Source organism: Eurosta solidaginis, chromosome 4 (genome assembly GCF_040869045.1).
Source record: "Eurosta solidaginis isolate ZX-2024a chromosome 4, ASM4086904v1, whole genome shotgun sequence".
Lineage (NCBI taxonomy): Eukaryota > Metazoa > Arthropoda > Insecta > Diptera > Tephritidae > Eurosta > Eurosta solidaginis.
The window spans coordinates 191,057,646-191,077,738 of record NC_090322.1 but is presented as its reverse complement, the minus strand read 5'-3'; the positions used below and the strand labels follow the sequence as shown (position 1 = coordinate 191,077,738).

Genomic DNA, 20,093 nt, shown 5'->3' with positions numbered 1-20,093 from the left:
CCATCTCTTCAAGAGACGGCCCAACAGAACCGCGTACACCTCACGTGGGTGCCTGGACATATGGATATCGATGGAAACTGCATTGCAGATGAACTCGCTAGGCTGGGTACAACCAGTCAGATTCTTCCTGATCAAGAAGGCTCAGGTGTGCCCCACATGCAAGCTAATGCTAAAAGAAATGTCTACAAACACCAGGGCGTCGAATATCGAAGGAGACCTGGCCAAAATGGGATCCTAAAAGATCCCGTCACCTAAGTAAGGATACAGCTTTCACACTTGTGGGGGTGCTAACAGGTTATTGCCTTATAGGTGGGCATGCAGAAAGGTTAGGAGTCGATCCTGCAGGAGTTGTAAAGAGGATGAGGAGGAGGAAACGGTGGTTAACCTCATCTGCAACTGCCCGGCATTAAGCGGAGCACGGCAGCGCTTTCCATTTCTAGATAATCTGAGCCAGGTTATGCGGCAGGATGTCAAGGACTTTGTAGCTTTTATCAGGTCCTCAAAATGTTTCGAAGAAGAAAGATACTGGTGTATTTTCGTGGTATCACAACGGGCCTAATATCACTGTCCTAAGGGTGCTCTCGGGCAGCCGCCTCAGCCTAACCTAACCTAACCTAACCTAACAAGTTTCAAGATATAATATACACCTTTAGTGCAACGTGTGCAGTACCGGATATTAGTCGGTCCAGCTTCAAAAGTTTTGCTGCGCTGTATTGTTTTTGCTAATTTTTCCGGCTGTGCGTACGCTATTTAAAATGAACTTTCACTTTCATAAAGCAACATTTTTGCGCTCTATTTATAATCGGTAAAACCTCACGTCGTGAGTATATACATACATATTTATGTATGTCGAGTGCCTTAGGCCTGCTTGCAACATTTTCAATTTGTATGGCCAACGAGCCGTATGAGTAACCAATGAATATTATTAATTTTTTACTGCGTTATGAGAGGACATTTTAAATCCTTCCCACTGCACCACCTCAACATTTTGCATTAATATATCAAAGTACATTCACGTGAGTGAGTTGGTTTACGCATGACTAAAGTCTTTATATCCACACCCACGGTCAAAAGAAATATGCATACAAGTAAATATGATTTCACTCACCCAAATAAATCCACATCACTGCCGGGGAAGCTAATGCGTGGCGACAACGGTGATCGACCCGAACGCTTCAACAACTCATGCAAGCCGGCTGGTGCGTGTATTGGACTTAAAATTGTAATTTTTCGGTTGGGTGGCGCCAAAAGCCCACCGGACAATGTCAGTTGTGTACGTATACCTTGCGATTGGCTAGATGTCTTCATTTCGATAGTTTCTGCTGACTTTGAGATTAAAATCGATGATGATTGCTGTAGGCCCAATTTCTTCGTAGATATTGTTGCTACACCCATTTCAGCTGACGTCTCAGCTGTGCTGCTTGTATCTTCAATTTGTGTGGATGCGCTGCGTATACATTTATCAGGACGATGTCCAGCCAATGAGCCACTCGCTGGATGTATTGTGGCATCTGAATGTGCGCTTGTCGAGCGTACAAATTGACGTACATGTTTTTGATGTGCCGTCAAAAAACTGCCACTACTCGAGCTAAGAGGATGACCGGTGGTATCGGGTTGTTGTAGAAAACTTTTAAAATTTGTCTTAGTCGATGTGGTCGATGTAGTGGATGACATTTTTTGCATGTGACCACGTTGTTCATTTGCCGTAATTGACGTACTCGATTTTGCCTTCAATTGTGCACTTAACTGTGTGGCGACAGCTGTATTTCCTGCACCCAGCCCACCAATACTACCGCCCAGCTGGCTAAGTATTGAGTGATCGCCGCTAGCAATTGCCGAAGATTGTAAACTCTGACTACGTGTACTTGAGGTGATAGTTTTTTGTTGTGATTGCATTACTTGACTGCTGAGTTGTTGATGTTGTTGCGTTGAGACGGTCTGTGCGCTGGTGAGCATAGTTTTTGCAATATTCGTCTCGCTCTCTAAAGATTTGCTAGCACCTTTGAGTATGGTTGAAGAGCTGGTGGCGCTAGCAAAAGAACGACTGGACATTTTGGTGGATCTTTGACTAATAATTTTCTGTTGTGATGTTAACGTACCAGCCATAGAGCGGACAATGCCGCCACTATTAGCACCATTTGCAACACCAGCCTCCGCTACTGCTTCAGCATTGGCACTTTCATCGCCGCATTCCAAGTCCTGCTCGGAACGTGTTTCTTCCGCGTCCACTTCACTGGGTGTGGTAACAATGTATTGGGGTGGCGATACTTTGCCTTCGTACGACATTTTAAGTGCTTGCTTGCGTAGAGGTTAATATGTAAAAATTTTCTCTGACTGCTCTTGTGAGTTGCTGACAGTTATGTATCTATAAAATGAACCAATAAGCCAAGCTCTTATTTATCTTCAGGATTGTTATGCACCCGTGCAGCGCCGACAATGAGATTGACGAATACGGTGATTCAGATTTTCACGCTCGTGGCGGAAATGCCAATACATGTGTTGTTGTTTTTGCGAGTTTTGGTTAAATTATGAGGTTTGCTTTAATAAATATTGTTTTTCTGTATTATGATTGAGCAATTCGGTAAATCAAATATACAAAAATTTTTGTAGATATTTAGTTAGTTTTGTTGGATCTGAAAAGTAAGTGTTGGAATATATAAATAGTTTTTGTGCGATTGCAATTTTCGTGGATATCGAGAAGATTTGCCGCTGCTTAAGTAATCAAAGAAATTTACCAAAATTTATTTGGACTTCGGTGAAATATTTGCGAACTTATTTAAAAACGTGAAATTTTTCGAAAGACTTACCGTCTTCATAATTCATTTTCTGAAAGATCTTCTTATGATTTTTAAGCTTGTGTTGTTTGATATTAAACCGAGTTAATGTATATTGATAGTCTGAGTAAAAATTCGTTTGTACTTTCTTAACTTAAGGCTTGATTTTCCCTAATTTACATAATCAGCAGAGTAAGCCAAGAAACCGAAACAACCCGGCTTGAGATTATTGTATGTATCTTATCGCTAAAAGATCGATCAATTAACTGTTTTCCAAATAATTACCTATAGAAAATTTAAAATAATTGTTTTTGTTTTTATCGGTCTATTGATAAATGATTCAAGGTTCGATTCGAGCTCAAGGCCAGAACAATAATTTTTTTCTAATGATAATTATTTTTATTTTTTAATTTTTCTAAATTTGAAAAATTGTATTTTGTTTTTGGAATAGTAAGTAGAAAATTTTTCAGACAACCTGCCATAGCTGCGCAGATAGATCCATTTCGAAGGGTGCTAAGCCTTCATCTTCAGTACGCTTTAGGCACGCTGCGCTAACCATTTAGCTATACAGCGGTGGTTTGTTTGACTGACAAATTCCTACTTTTCTTCGTTTTTATCAGCTATATTTGTTCAGTGTTGCGCCATCTGTTGCAAATCACTGATAATAACTTAAAATTAACAATAATTATCATTAGAAAAAAATTATTACAAAAATGGTTTTCCAAACTTTTTTAAATAACTTTTTCGGTGTAATGACATACGATCAACGGGCAAAAGGTCAAATGGCCTCATTACCGTTTCAATTGGTATTATATGCATTTTAATTAGACTTTATGAACATTTGCAGAAATTTCCATTTGACCTTATAACCATTTCGGGAAAATATATATATTTGCAAATCTTTCGAAACTCGAGTTGTTTTGTGAAGCTATCGCTTTTTTCGTTTTGCTGAATGGCTGAACGATTTTATGCTTTTTTTTTTGTTTGTTTTTTTTTTTTTGATGATTAAAGCTTTTCTAATCTAATTTTTAAAATTCTTTTGATATTAGAGAAAAATTACAAAGTTTAAAAACGGCGATGTTGTTGTTGTTGTTGTAGCAGTGGACAAACGGCGATCGTTACTAGGGCATGTTTCTGAATTTCACTTCTTCATCAGATAGCTTTTCGCGGGCTGAGTATTGAACTCGAATTCTCCAACATTCATACTTCATACTGATGTAAAGGCAGATGCCTTTAACCACTCAGCCATATGAATTCCCCGCTGCTCGCTTTGCAATTGGTCTCTAAGTATTTCCCTTTTTGTTGTTATTTCTTTTATTCCCTGTTTAGGTACATACTTATTCTATATGCTTTTTATTCCTAATTATGTGGAATACTTATAGGCGCGCTCCTAGAGCTTAGTAACATTGGGTTTATATCATTGCTTTTATAAGCAGTACTTCCGCTGTTCATTATTATATCAATATTATTATTTGTATTTAATTAGCGAGTCATGCTCATATTGCTTTATACAAATGTTTTTGTTATTGATATTAGAGAAAAATTACAAAGTTTACAAACGGCGCTGGTTAATAGGACATGTGTCTGAATTTTACTTTTTCATCAGCTATCTTTTCGGGAGGTGAGTATTGAACTCGAAATCTCCAGCACTCATTCTTAAAAACGTGTTTAAAGCAGAAGCTTTTATCCTCTCAGTCATATGAATGCCCCGCTGCTCGCTTTTCAATTGGACTCTACGTATTGCCTTTTTGTTGCTATTCCTCTATTCACATACTAATTATTTAAGTTTTTAATCCTAACTGTTTGGAATACTTATAGGTGCGCTATTGAAACTTAGTAATAATGGGTTTATAGCAGTGGTTTAAGTAATTGTTAAAAAATAAAAATTTGTTTGCGAAAGTTATGAGGGAAAATAATTATATTTATAACTTCACCATGACTTTATGAAAATAAATAAAATAACAACATGAAAACTGTTTAACAAACACAAGTAGTTACCACTTTTTCTGCAGGACACAACAGTTTTCTAGGGAATTTCAACTCTTCGAAAATATAAAGCATTCGAGTAGACGATTTTATGTTAACCGAATGTACCCATAATGTTAACAGAATTTGTTTGACAAGCAAACGGAAAACACTTATTAGGTACCAGGACTTGCGTTACAAAATAACTCCGTCCTCTTGGCGAATACTAGAAGTTTTCTAGAAATTAGCTCAATAGCTGCCTCGAGATCAGGCAACTCTGCCGCCCATAGTAGCTGAACGTGCTCAGCCGTTTCTTCCTGCAGGTGGCACTTCCTACATCTGCTGTTACTGAAGAGGTCTAACTTATAATCATGTGACACCAGAAGACAGTGTCTAGTTAGCATGCTAATCGCTAGCCTCGTGACTTTAGAGTTATCAGTAACTCTTTGCTTCTAACGTCGTAGGATTTGCACATGATCAAAGATTTTGCAGCTCCATGCTTTTGTCCATGAGAGCGCATGCCCGTCTTTTGCCAAATGAAAATTTGAAATATAAAAACATAGCGCGATTACTTTTTCTAAATTTTCTCTAACCTTTAAGTTGAATTAGTTCTTCTTTTCTTAGAGATGACCTCATTCGGTCAATCTTTATACGACTTTTAGGGACCAAAATATTGGAAATAGAACGCCTTATCCAAAAATTATAAATACAAAAATTTATATCCCACTGCACAAAATATAGCGAAAGCAATAAATTGTAACTGCAATTCACTAGCTAATTACATTTTAATATGTTGAGTTGTAAAAAGAAATAAAAAGTTTTATGACCACTTGAGTAGAAAAAAATCGAAAACAGAATGCCATAATATCAATTTCGTTGACAATGCAACCATTTGAGATTTGATGTTGTACCTATTTCATATGGTCATAACTTCAGTAGACACTGTAACCAATTTAAGTGCTCATTAGGTCAGTTGACGTTATGGCTTAAAGTCACCCCTCTGTTTGTATAAACACTTCTTTAATATTTCGAACAAAACTACCAAAAAAATAAAATTTAACGAAAGAATTTTTTTATTTTTCAAAAATATGTATACTTGCTTTACTTGCATTACTTTTAAGCGGTTTATTGAGAAGCAATTAAGTGTGTGAGTTTTCTTAATCCATCAGCTCCATTAGGATTGGGAAAGACTTCTCCGAGCTATTCGAAACCAAACAAGGCTACAGACAAGGCACTCCCATTCGGGCAATTTCTTTAGCATAATGATGGGAAGACAACTATAGCAGCAGAATTAAATCATGATGGTACAACCTATTATAACAGCATATAACTATTGACGTATGTTGATGATATTGACATTATGCCTTGGCAGCCACATCACTGTTAATAAATATAAACTTGAGACTGTGTGACTCTAGCCAACAAGTGCTACTTTGCACTTAGTACGCAACTTAAAAGCAAATTCCTCTTTCTACGAACAAAAATCACGCTACAAGTCGCTCTCATACCTGTCTTGATTGGTGGCTCGGAATCATGGACGGTGTCGAGAGAAGATGAGATGACTACTTTTGGAGTGGTCGAGAGAAAAGTTCTCCGACAGATTTATTTATTGTCCAGTCCGTGATGCTGACAGCGAGTATAGAAGAAGGTATAATAATGAGCTGTATGAGCTTTACGCAGATATGACGATAGTGCAGCGAAACAAATTCAAAGCCTTCGCTCACTAGGTCGTGTTATGCGTATGGGCGAAAACGCTCCGGCCAATAAAGTATTTCATTCGACACCTCAGCTTGGTAGCTGAGTAAGGGGTAGAGGTAGATATAGGAAGACTTGATGCTCCCATCTGGCTTCAGTTATCGCGAAACAGGGATAGCTGGAGTGACTTGTTACGAATCGGCCAAAATCACTTATTACAAGCCTTTGTATTTTTCTATAGAAGAACCCATGACTTCTTAGAAAGATCCTTCTTTTCCAGTATACCGAGGGAGCGTTCGCAAGCAAAACAAACATACATATTGTTAAGAATATTAGCAAAACTAAGGAGTGCTGCCAGCTATAAGCCGATGCTAAGCAGTGACGTGAATGCACATCAATAATTCAATCATCATGTATCTACATAAACGAAACAATAACTGCGTCTACATATATGTACCATGTACGTATACGAGCAGCGGAGAGTCAATGCACAAATACATGCATATATCTGAGATACTCCTATAAATATGCAATGAGAAAAATTATAAAATTGTGTAATTGTAGTTACAGCTGAGATGTTTGAGAGCTAATGGACTAGTAGATTCTGGAAGCACCTAGAAGATGCGAATGTTAAAGTCAAAGAGTATAAAAGGCGACAGATGTAGAGGCGCTGGAATTCAGTTTGATTTGAGATTTCGATTAAGACGGTATCTAGTGAGCAAGAGCAGTATTATTTTGAATAGTAGAGTTTCATTTGGGCTATCAGTCAGTTTGGTTATTAAGCAAGCTATTCGTTGCACAGTTTGAGTGTTATTGTGAAGTACTTTAATAAAGGCCATTTTGCATTATTACATATTGGAGTTATTTATTCAACAGTTTAGCGATTCGAACTTAGAAGAGGGTTGCAAATAAAAGGATTGCAAGTAAATTCGTTACAATATGTATGGAAGAATGATGTCGAGAGCGAGTGTCTATAACTGAGCCGTTTATTTTGAAAGTTTAAGTGTAGTAAATTGTTTGTATTATCTCTCCTCGCCTCCTGTTTGTTAGAGTCCAATAGCCAAAAGATGCAGTTCTTATTAATAGTTTATAATTGTAGAACCTTCTCTATATGCGTTCGTTCAGAAATAACAATGCATTTAAGACCATGAATTGGAAATGACTTATGCCACTTTCAAAATAAACGGCTCAAGTATAAGAAAAATACCATACACACCAGAGAACTTTTCTAGAATGTGAAACGCAAATAATCTAGACATATATTAATAAAATTAAGTGAGGAAACTACAAGACAGCGGCGGCTATTAAAGCAGCGGACGGGCGGCAGTAAGTGATCAGTTTTGATTTGAACTCGTTATAAGTGAACTGTGGTGAAATGCACTACAGAATAAACTTTTACTACTATTGTTAGCAATAAATTAACCGATGTTTGCGTGTATTTCTTTGACAAATAATTGATATGATCCGTTAAGATTAACATAAAGAGGCAGACAAATAAAAATTACAAACAGAGACTTTTTCTGGAGGATGGTGAATGAGAATGGAATAAAGGGGAAGCAATTGTGGAAATCTTTGAAATACATAGTCAAGGTTCGGATAGACAAAAATGTGCAGAGTACGTAACTAAAAAATAATGCAGAAAGGTATGTTGGTTTACTATCATTCTCTGAAGAAAGCGAGAGCTCTATTGGTACGGATTTTGGCTCACACAAAAAAAGAACAGAAGTGGCTATTTGTCCGGAAAATATGTTATCATCAAAAATGATGAAAAACAGGAAAAAAATGAAAAAAAAAATACTAAAAAAAATATTGGTAAGTTTGGTACTGAATTTTCTTGACGAATAGAGTCAGACATGCAAAAAAAACCGCTTGGTTAATCGTAATATAATATTCATCCACAAAAACGCCTAAAAACCAGCACAAAAGATAGCCAAAATGTGTAGACTTGAAATTACTTCGCCGAACTTGTTTATTTGTCTGCAACACAGTAATGAATACGCATGTATCTGCTCTCAATATCTTTATCACTTTCACACAGCAAGTTTTCACAAAGTATCACTGTCGCAGTCATTGGATTAGTTGCATATGCAATACGTAAGGGCAATACCGTTTGAAATGCAGCTCAAAGAACAAACAAAGCAAATTACAGCTATGAACGGAACAATAACAACTTGTTTGCAACTGCATCATATCGTAAGTATACAGCACGTAGCTAAAGCTAAATCTGGTAATGAAGCTACAATAAACACAAACAGTAACAGAGAAGGGAAGAACGTGTTTTTACCTATGTAGCAAGAACCCACAATTAGGCAGCTCGGTTGCAGCATGGCGTTTGTAATCCATTTTTAAGGGCATACATGTATCGGAGAGTAGGTACGTGCAATGGCATACAAATGTATGACGGCATATAGATATATCCAATTGTACATTATTGCATTAATAAATGTCGTACGCTGAAATCGAAATTCGCTGCTATTGTTATTTCAATAACCTTTTAGCTGGAAAAGCACATATGGTGATTGCATGACTGTACCTAATGCATTGGATATTCTGTTGTTGTTGTTGTTGTAGCAGTGCTTCTCCTCATCCAAAAGGTGCGACTACTCACAAAACGTCATCAATATCCTCTAACGGTACTCCGAGGAAACTTGAGGTGTTTTAACAGAGGTGCAACAGAGATAAATGGGTGTTAGAGGCGTTTGTTACACATTGTAATTGAGAAGATGGTTGGCGTCATTTATTCATACATTCTGTATATCGTGCTTTGTTCTGGATAGGTAAGAGTTTAACCTATTACAGTATCCAGATCGAAGTTGAGCTAGAATTACACCCGTTACCATCGCGAGTTTGCTTTCCTCTACGGCGAGTTGAGGGTATTTGACTTTAAAGACGGGGTTCACTTGATCATTCCTGGTATTGAGGTCCGAAGCGTTTTTGCTCGCTTTTCTTCAACAAAGGGCTGATATCTCAGGTGCATGTTGAATATTCTCTTTAGGCTTAGTGAAGCGAGCATTGGCTTCATATATGTAAGTAATATGTAGTGGCTTCTGTTTTGCTAATATGTTGTATACTCTTTGATAATCCCCACAAAAATATAGATTGTAGGTGTGTAAATATTAGTCATCCTATCCCGGCTACCTTTTCAAGATTTCCCATGTTAATAAACTCTTTAAATTGTCTCGGAATGTAGTTGACTAATGCCTAATCTCAAAAAATGCTGCAAAAATCTTCCTCATACTAAAACCAATTTTGCACGATACACCGCGGCGATCTTCCCTTCCAACTTTTCGTATGCTGTTCTTTTCCTTTATAATTTCAACTCTTGTTTAAATTTTAATTTAATTTAGTTTTACTATTAATTATACTCAGTTGAGCAGAGCTCACAGAGTATATTAACTTTGATTGGATAACGGTTTGTTGTACAGGTATAAAGGAATCGAGATAGATATAGACTTCCATATATCAAAATCATCAGTATCGAAAAAAAATTTGATTGAGCCATGTCCGTCCGTCCGTCTGTCCGTTAACACGATAACTTGAGTAAATTTTGAGGTATCTTGATGAAATTCCGTATGTAGATTCCTGGGCACTCGTCTCAGATCGCTATTTAAAATGAACGATATCGGACTATAACCACGCCCACTTTTTCGATATCGAAAATTTCGAAAAACCGAAAAAATGCGATAATTCATTGCCAAAGGCGGTTAAAGCGATGAAACTTGGTAGATGGGTTGACGTTATGACGCAGAATAGAAAATTAGTAAGATTTTGGACAATGGGCGTGGCACCGCCCACTTTTACAAGAAGGTAATTTAAAAGTTTTGCAAGCTATAATTTGGCAGTCGTTGAAGATATCATGATGAAATTTGGCAGGAACGTTACTACTATTACTATATATGTGCTAAATAAAAATTAGCACTCGACTCCCACTCCCGGGAGAAAAGGCTTTGAAGAGATTTACAAGGTATAATCGAAACAGCTGTCGCCTTGTCCGTCCTGATGTCACGTTGTTTAAATTTTTCCCAAATTATTAAATAAATTATAAAAATTAGCAAAATTGGATGAAGAACACGCCCACTTTTTAAAAAAAAATTTTTTTTTAATTCAAATTTTAACAAACAATTTAATATCTTTACTGTATATAAGTAAATTAAGTCAAAATTCAACTCCAGTAATGATATGATGCAACAAAATACAAAAATAAAAGAAAATTTCAAAATGGGCGTGGCTCCGCCCATTTTCATTTAGTTTGTCTAGAATACTTTTAATGCCATAAGTCGAACAAAAATTTACCAATCCTTCTCAAATTTGGTAGGGGCATAGACTCTATGACGGTGACTGTTCTCTGTGAAAATGGGCGAAATCGGTTGAAGCCACGCCCAGTTTTTATACACAGTCCACCGTCTGTCCTTCCGCTCGGCCGTTAACACAATAACTTGAGAAAAAACCGATATATCTTTACTAAACTTAGCCCACAGACTTATCTGAACTCACTTTATCTTGGTATAAAAAATGGCCGAAATCCGACCATAACCACGCCCACTTTATCGATATCGAAAATTACGAAAAATGAAAAAAATGCCATAATTCTATACCAAATACGAAAAAAGGGATGAAACATGGTAACTGGATTGGTTTATTGACGCAAAATATAACTTTGGAAAAAACTTTGTAAAATGGGTGTGACACCTACCATATTAAGTAGAAGAAAATGAAAAAATTCTACAAGGCGAAATCAACAGCCCTTGGAATCTTGGCAGGAATACTGTTAGTGGTATTGCATATATAAATAAATTAGCAGTACCCGACAGATGATTTTCTGGATCACCTGGTCCACATTTTGGTCGATATCGCGAGAACGCCTTCACATATATATCTAAGGGCCACTCGCTTTTAAAACCCTCATTAGTACCTTTAATTTGATATCCATATCGTACAAACATTCTAGAGTCACCCCTGGCCCGCCCTAATGGCGATATCTCGAAAAGGCGTCCACCTATAGACCTAATGCCCACTCCCTCTTAAAATGCTCAGTAACACCTTTCGTTTGATACCGATATCGTACAAACATTCTAGAGTCACCCCTGGCCCACCCTAATAGCGATATCTCGAAAAGGCGTCCACCTATAGACCTAATGTCCACTCCCTCTTAAAATGCTCAGTAACACCTTTCGTTTGATACCCATATCGTACAAACATTCTAGAGTCACCCCTGGCCCACCCTAATGGCGATATCTCGAAAAGGCGTCCACCTATAGACCTAATGCCCACTCCCTCTTAAAATGCTCAGTAACACCTTTCGTTTGATACCCATATCGTACAAACATTCTAGAGTCACCCCTGGCCCACCCTAATGGCGATATCTCGAAAAGACGTCCACCTATAGACCTAATGCCCACTCCCTCTTAAAATGCTCAGTAACACCTTTCGTCTGATACCCATATCGTACAAACATTCTAGAGGCACCCTTGGTCCACCTTTATGGCGATATCTCGAAAAGGCGTCCACCTATAGAACTAAGGAGTACTCCCTTTTAAAATACTCATTACCACCTTTCATTTGATACCCATATCGTACAAACACATTCTAGAGTCACCCTGGCCCATCCTTATGGCGATATCTCGAAAAGGCGTCCACCTATAGACCTAATGCCCACTCCCTCTTAAAATGCTCAGTAACACCTTTCGTTTGATACCCATATCGTACAAACATTCTAGAGTCACCCTTGGTCCACCTTTATGGCGATATCTCGAAAAGGCGTCTCCTATAGAACTAAGGATTACTCCCTTTTAAAATACTCATTGCCACCTTTCATTTGATACCCATATCGTACAAACACATTCTAGAGTCACCCCTGGCCCACCCTAATGGCGATATCTCGAAAAGGCGTCCACCTATAGACCTAATGTCCACTCTCTCTTAAAATGCTCAGTAACAGCTTTCGTTTGATACCCATATCGTACAAACATTCTAGAGTCTCCCCTGGCCCACCCTAATGGCGATATCTCGAAAAGGCGTCCACCTATAGACCTAATGCCCACTCCCTCTTAAAATGCTCAGTAACACCTTTCGTTTGATACCCATATCGTACAAACACATTCTAGAGTCACCCCTGGCCCACCCTAATGACGATATCTCGAAAAGGCGTCCACCTATAGACCTCATGCCCACTCCCTCTTAAAATGCTCAGTAACACCTTTCATTTGATTCCCACATCGTACAAACACATTCTAGAGACACCCCTGGTCCACCTTTATGGCGATATCTCGAAACGGCGTCCACCTATGGAACTAAGGATCACTCCTTTTCAAAATACTCATTAACAGCTTTCATTTGATACCCATATCGTACGAACACATTCTAGAGTCACCCCTGGCCCACCCTAATGACGATATCTCGAAAAGGCGTCCACCTATAGACCTCATGCCCACTCCCTCTTAAAATGCTCAGTAACACCTTTCTTTTGATACCCATATCGTACAAACACATTCTAGAGTCACCCCTGGCCCACCCTAATGACGATATCTCGAAAAGGCGTCCACCTATAGACCCCATGCCCACTCCCTCTTAAAATGCTCAGTAACACCTTTCATTTGATTCCCATATCGTACAAACACATTATAGAGACACCCCTGGTCCACCTTTATGGCGATATCTCGAAACGGCGTCCACCTATGGAACTAAGGATCACTCCTTTTCAAAATACTCATTAACAGCTTTCGTTTGATACCCATATCGTACAAACATTCTAGAGTCACCCCTGGCCCACCCTAATGGCGATATCTCGAAAAGGCGTCCACCTATAGATCTAATGCCCACTCCCTCTTAAAATGCTCAGTAACACCTTTCGTTTGATACCCATATCGTACAAACACATTCTAGAGTCACCCCTGGCCCACCCTAATGACGATATCTCGAAAAGGCGTCCACCTATAGACCTAATGCCCACTCCCTCTTAAAATGCTCAGTAACACCTTTCGTTTGATACCCATATCATACAAACACATTCTAGAGTCACCCCTGGCCCACCCTAATGGCGACATTTCGAAAAAGCCTAATGCCCACTCCCTCTTAAAATGCTCAGTAGCACTTTTCGTTTGATACCCATATCGTACAAACATTCTAGAGTCACCCCTGGCCCACCCTAGTGGCGATATCTAGAAAAGGCGTCCACCTATAGACCTAATGCCCACTCCCTCTTAAAATGCTCAGTAACACCTTTCATTTGATTCCCATATCGTACAAACACATTCTAGAGACACCCCTGGTCCACCTTTATGGCGATATCTCGAAACGGCGTCCACCTATGGAACTAAGGATCACTCCTTTTCAAAATACTCATTAACAGCTTTCATTTGATACCCATATCGTACAAACATATTTTAGAGTCACCCCTGGTCCACCTTTATGGCGATTTCTCGAAAAGGCGTTCACCTATAGAACTAAAGCCCATTCCCTTTTAAAATACTCATTACCACCTTTCATTTCATACCCATATCGTACAAACACATTCTAGAGTTACCCCTGGTCCACCTTAATGGCGATATCTCGAAAAGGCGTCCACCGATAGACCTAAGGCCCACTCCCTCTTAAAATGCTCAGTAACACCTTTCATTTGATACCCATATCGTACAAACAAATTCTAGAGTCAGCCCTGGTCCACCTTTATGGCGATATCCCTAAATGGCGTCCATCCATATAACTATGGCCTACTCTCTCTTAAAATACTCTTTAATACCTTCCATTTGATACACATGTCATACAACAACATTCCAGGGTTACCCTAGGTTCATTTTCGTACATGGTTATTTTCCCTTATTTTGCCTCTAACGCTCTCAGCTGGGTATGTAATGTTCGGTTACAACCGAACATAGCCTTCCTTACTTGTTTTAACTCTAATTTCATTTTTAATTTAAATATAAACTTTAGTTTTAATTTAAATTTTGATTTTAATATTATTTCTATTTTTAATTTAATTTGTCATTCTAATTCTAGTTTTAATATTGATTTTAACTTAAGTTTTATCTTAAATTTAAATTTTAATCAAAATTTTAATTCATTTAACTTTAATTTAAATAAAAAAAATCATTTTTTTAAATTAATTTTAATTTAATTTCAATTTTACTTTTACTTTTAATTTGAATTTTAGCTTTCACTTTACTTTGAGGTTTAGTTTCAATTTAATTTTAATTTAATTTTAATTTTAATATAAGTTTTTCTTCCAATTTTTATTCCAATTTATATTTTAGTTTAAATATTTTTGATGAATTTTATTGGCCTTATACGTAAATATTTTCGAAGTCTTTAATGAGCTCAAGGCCTATTGAAAAAATAAAACATATATTAGCCGATATTTCGGTTTTATTCTAAAACCATCATCAGGAAAATATGACTATGTTTGATTGTCGATTTGAAGTCTTTAATGAGTTCAAAAATATTTTAGTTTAAATTTTAATTTAAAACTTAATTTTAGTTGCATCTTTAATTTTAATTTTTAATTTTATTTGAATTCTAGTCTTTATTTTAATCTTAATTTTAATGATAATGTTGTAATTATTTAATATCAATTTCAGTGTTAATTTAATTTTAATTTTAAGTTGCATTTCAAATACAATTTTTCTTTTAATTTTTTTTCTTTATATTTTTGCTCCAACTTTGTTATTTTTATTCAACTTTTTCCTCTTAGTTATAGTTTTTTCCTTTTATTATTATTATTTTTTTTTTCTCTGTTATCTTTGTTTAACTTTTTTCTTTAAGTCTTATTTTTCCCATTTGTCCTCATTGTTTATTTTTCATTATTTTACGTTCCTTTTTATTTTATTTGTTTTTCCTCTTATTTTTCTATTTTCCATTTTCTTTTTATTTAAACTTTTTTATTTTCAATCGGATATTCGTTTTCTCTTTCTATTTTTCTTTGTTTTCTCTTTCTATTCTTTATTCTGTTTATCCTTTTCTTTCTCTTACTTTTCCCTTTTTATATAAATATATTTATTTTCTTTAGGATTTCCCTTTCTTTTTCTTTCTGTTTCTCCTATTTGTTTCTGTTTCTTGCTCGCTTTATTTTCCTCTTCCTTTTAATTCCTGTTTCAACTTTTGTTTCTGTTTCTTTTTCTCTTTCTTTTTGTTATTTTTCTTTTTTCACTTTCATTTGGCTTTTCTTTTCCTTTCCCTTTTTGTTTCCTTTTATTTCGGTTTTCTGTCTTCTCTCGCTTTTCATCTTATTCTCACCGAAAAGCCACACTATATATTTATGGTCAATGAGGGGAAGCTGTAGGTGATACTGGGTTTTAAATAAGAATCAATTGATAGTGTATTTTACGTATAACTATTATGGACCAAGGACGTTATGGACGTGACCAAGGCTACGTGTTGGAAGAAAGAAAAAATAATTTTTTTTGGCAAAGTCATATATTAATTGTTTCTTTTCCAAAAGCTAGCCTTTTCTCACGTACTGAATGCTGCCACATATAAGTACAAAGCATACAATTAATACCAATATATATACATAGATATCTATATATGTACATGTACACACACTCGCATTCAAAAGGTCCTGCACGTAAGAAAAATAAACTATTTTTGTGTGGCAATGAAGTGTGAAATTCTAATTTGAACTCTATTTTTGACTGTACTTGTGTGTATATGTAAATGTGTATGTATTCAAGTCGTCCTTTGAAATGAAAGCAACATTTTTTGTGAAACAAAACTAATTAGTTAAAGGCATTGCAATTTAAAGCCACAAAAACTCTATCGAACAATTTTATTCTATTACACAGCACTTTATATTCAAATAGGAAAAATATGATAAATCACATTTTCAAAAATAGTTTAACATTCTTGCCTTGAATTGATTTTATCTGTTAATTAAATGTATATTTTCAGCTTCATAGGCAACTGCCACTATAATTTTATACCATAAAACCACAACTACGGTATGAGGGGACGATAGTATCTGACCACCAATAATCTCAAAATTCAACGAAATTCGTTTGAAAGCCAGTGAGGCGCATAATCACGGAATGTAGCGAAAATTGATTTGAGAAATATTGAAATATGAAAATAGCATTTTATTTTATTGAGTAAGTGGGCGTAGCATGTACGTTAACGAAAACTTAAGAATTTATTGATGTTTTTCAATGCAAAGAAATTAAAAGGCTTCATTCCTACCGAGTAGAAGAAAATCGATAAGAAACATCTATACGCTTATATAATCTACAAAAGCGCTCCATCACACTTAATTTCACGCCCCATGCTCTATATTTATCTCCATCGTATATGTACTTAGGGAAAAATCATGTTTATTGGAATGATATTCCGTCATCCCTTGTTAAATTTGTTTTGGAGACAAACAGACGTTGCGCCATCTTCAGTGTCATTTGTTAAAGCGAAAATTATCACTAACTCAGAGGATCCGTTTAGCATACTATAGCTTACCTGCGAACGCCAACACAGACACAAAGGACAAACCGAACGATAACTAAGAACGCGGTGCAGATAACATATTAGAGATTACAATAAAAACACCGAATCCAACGATTATACCAGAGGTTAACTTTGCGAATCACACGCGTGGCAAATAAATGTTTCCCAGCAAATATTAACAAAGCAGTTACATAAGTTCTTTCACGTACAAACAAAAGCCCGACGTATGAACGTAGTCGAAAACATGGAAAACTACAAACAGAAAACATCTGACGGTAGATTATGAAGCGAACAAACAAAAACATTTTCTGACACAATATTTGAAACTTTTAAACTTGTTTACTAAATAAAAACCACACATGTGCAACAGACAAACACGCATCAACAAATCACCAAACACACATAAAGGGTGAAAAAAAAAAAACATAAAGGGTGAAACAACTAAAACTACTGACTTCTACCTGCCTCAGCTATCCACACAAAGTGGTAAGTAAAAACCATACAGGTTTCTGAATGGGCACACCATAACACTCATATACATGTACACACATACGTCATCGGGATCAAAGCTCACGTAACGGAGCACGAGAGCGAAGCGTGCAGAACTGGCAGCTCAGGTGGAATGCCTCATCAAATGGTCGCTGGACACACCGATGTATCCCAGATATTAATATATGGATATCTAGAAAGCACGGCGAGGTGGATTTCTACCTCACACAGTTTCTGAGTGGTCACGGATGCTTTAAGGAATATTTGCACCGATTCAATCATGAGCCTAACAACATATGCGATCACTGCGGCGGTGATACAGTAGAAGATGTTTACCATGTATTTTTCGAGTGTCCTAGGTTCTATAGCTCGAGATGCAAACTGTGCAGAATATTTGGAGAGGATTACACTCCTGAAACAATTGTTCGATGCATGCTACAAAGCAAGGTAAAATGGTCAGCGGCGTGCGATGTAATAGCGGAAATAATGAAGTGTCTACGAAGTCTTGAAAGGCTACGGCGCAGCAGCGAACATTGAACAGTCGAGTTGTGTGGGTGGATAACAAATTGCTAAGGTGGAGGGGATCGAGCTGAGCACGTATTGGATGCAAGGCCTCCGTACAATTAGCGGCGTGAGAACGATAAAATAAGAAAATACCGTAATATATGTAGGTAATGTAATAGCAAACCAGGCGACGGATTGGAGACAAGGCCTCTTCAACCGTTCGAATACTGCCCCAGGTGCAGGAATAAAGCACGGATTGGAGACACGGCCTCTTCAACCGTGCGACCAAAAGCAGTCAACATACACGCAACGACAAACCTACGGATTGGAGACAAGGCCTCTCCAACCGTAGAAACAACGAGTATGAGGGTAAACGTCTCACATGTAATCAGAGTTTATACTCGGATTAGAGAGAAGACCTCTCCAACCGGTGGAAGTACGAGGAAAGCCCCGTTACGTATTGTGGAAAAAAAAAATATTATAATTTATTTACACATATATACATATATAAAAAACAAAACCCTACAATACAAGTAGTCGAACGCACAAGCATGCCACAAGCACTATATGCACAGTGTTTAAGGTAGGCTTGCTAATATTCGTAGAAGAGGTATGCGTCAAGCACATTCAGGTAGTAAGCAGGGCGTGTCAGTCCCAGCGTTAACCATACCGCGGCACTATCTAAGTACAGCAACGTGACCCCGACAGACGTAGAGCTTAGTGCTCAACCTACCTCCCGACGGAATACTTGACGGTAGTACCGGGGGGTAAATGGTACTCAGACGGTAGGAGGTTTAGTGCGGTTAAAGTCCCACACTGACTATGAGGCTTTGGCTTTCGATGCTTCCTCCTCGTAAAAAAAAAAAAAAAAAAAAAAAAAACATACGTCTTGACAATACCTGCTCGTGTACCTATCAATATAAGACAAACTACAATAACAGATCAGAATGAAAAATTTCCGTGAGATGGCACAACATGGAAGCAGGTTTGTCTCTGAACCAAATTTGACAAGGGATGACGGAAAATGGTTCTAACATACATAAATTATACACACTGTTGAAAAATCAACGAAAAAAAAAAAGAAATAATAAAGCGCGATACAACGAGCCAGTTTTTGTCGTGTGAACCAAAACTCGTATGATATAAAAGCATCCATCCACTTCCGAGTATCGCAGCATCGTGTATAATCTGGCTGGGAAAAGCACTTCATCTTTTTAAAACTAATAACAAATAGTATTAAGCTTTAGAAGTGCGAAAAAATAGTTACGATAAACAAATATAAAATTTTATTTCAAGTTTTCTTTGGAAAATTTTAAATTTCCTTCATGCCTGTTTTAATAATAAAATAATCCTTTTTTCGGAAAAGTATGCGGTGCCACGCCCATATCAGGAAATATTTAAGTTCGCCTTATCTCCGTAATTATTTGAAAACGGTTTGTAAAATTTATTATAGAGATTCCCTATATGAGTGGGGGGTGCATTGGGAGTGAGAGCGAGTGTGAGAGTGACAGTGCAAGTCGCAGTGGAATTGGGAGTTGGACTTGGTGTGGGAGTGGGTGTGAGATAATGGGAATTAGACGTGGGCAAGAATAAGAAGAAATATGGACGATTAAGTATACGGCCACTGTGCTGCACCACACCGAAGATCCTGGGCTCACGCCACGAGCAAAGCAATTTCATATCTTTTTTGTTGTTTGTGAAAATGATATGCATTTTGTGTTTTCTTACAAAGCTGTATGATATCTGCATTTTACTTTAACATTAAATTTCTGTACACATTCTGTACTCATTTTTTATTTATTCAGATTTCGTTTTAATATGCAGTTTTGTAGAACGATCAATTTCAGTCTCACGAAGTACAAGTTAAATATAAGTCTCCTAAAATTAGCATTGATATTTGAATTTTTTCTTTAAAAATGCAAGCCGCCATAGCCTCCCAGCCGAGCTTTTCTTCCAATTTGCGTCGTTCTCCTTTTAATTTTTACTCCAAATTGGCGGGACGGGACATATGGATTGCCTTCCAGTTGCCTCAATTTAGCTTTACTTAGCTGCTATTGTGCCGGATTATGGAAACATAACCATAGTTTACTACAAGCGCCAAGAAAAGTGGGACAATGTTACTAATTAAGCATGGATAAGGGCAGCTCTCGTATCTAATATTAGAGATATAAGCACTTAAACAAAAAAAATATAAAAATGTAGTAAGACAAAAGCAAACCTCATGGCTTGCTACATTAACTTACG

At 37.1% G+C, this 20,093-nt stretch overlaps 2 protein-coding genes across 9 annotated transcripts in view; both read right to left on the bottom strand.

Annotated features, from left to right (window-relative positions):
- Nucleotides 1-20,093, bottom strand: part of LOC137250804 (3',5'-cyclic-AMP phosphodiesterase-like) — an 801,094-nt gene that overhangs the window by 19,893 nt on the left and 761,108 nt on the right. The window lies entirely within an intron of this gene.
- dnc (phosphodiesterase dunce) overlaps nucleotides 1-20,093 on the bottom strand; it is a 731,124-nt gene that overhangs the window by 512,329 nt on the left and 198,702 nt on the right. For all 8 annotated transcript variants that reach the window (XM_067784328.1, XM_067784327.1, XM_067784333.1 and 5 more), the window contains exon 3: nucleotides 1,109-2,633. In XM_067784328.1, coding sequence (XP_067640429.1) covers nucleotides 1,109-2,286 — 1,178 coding nt within the window. In that variant the 5' untranslated portion in view covers nucleotides 2,287-2,633. The remainder of the gene's footprint in view (nucleotides 1-1,108; nucleotides 2,634-20,093) is intronic.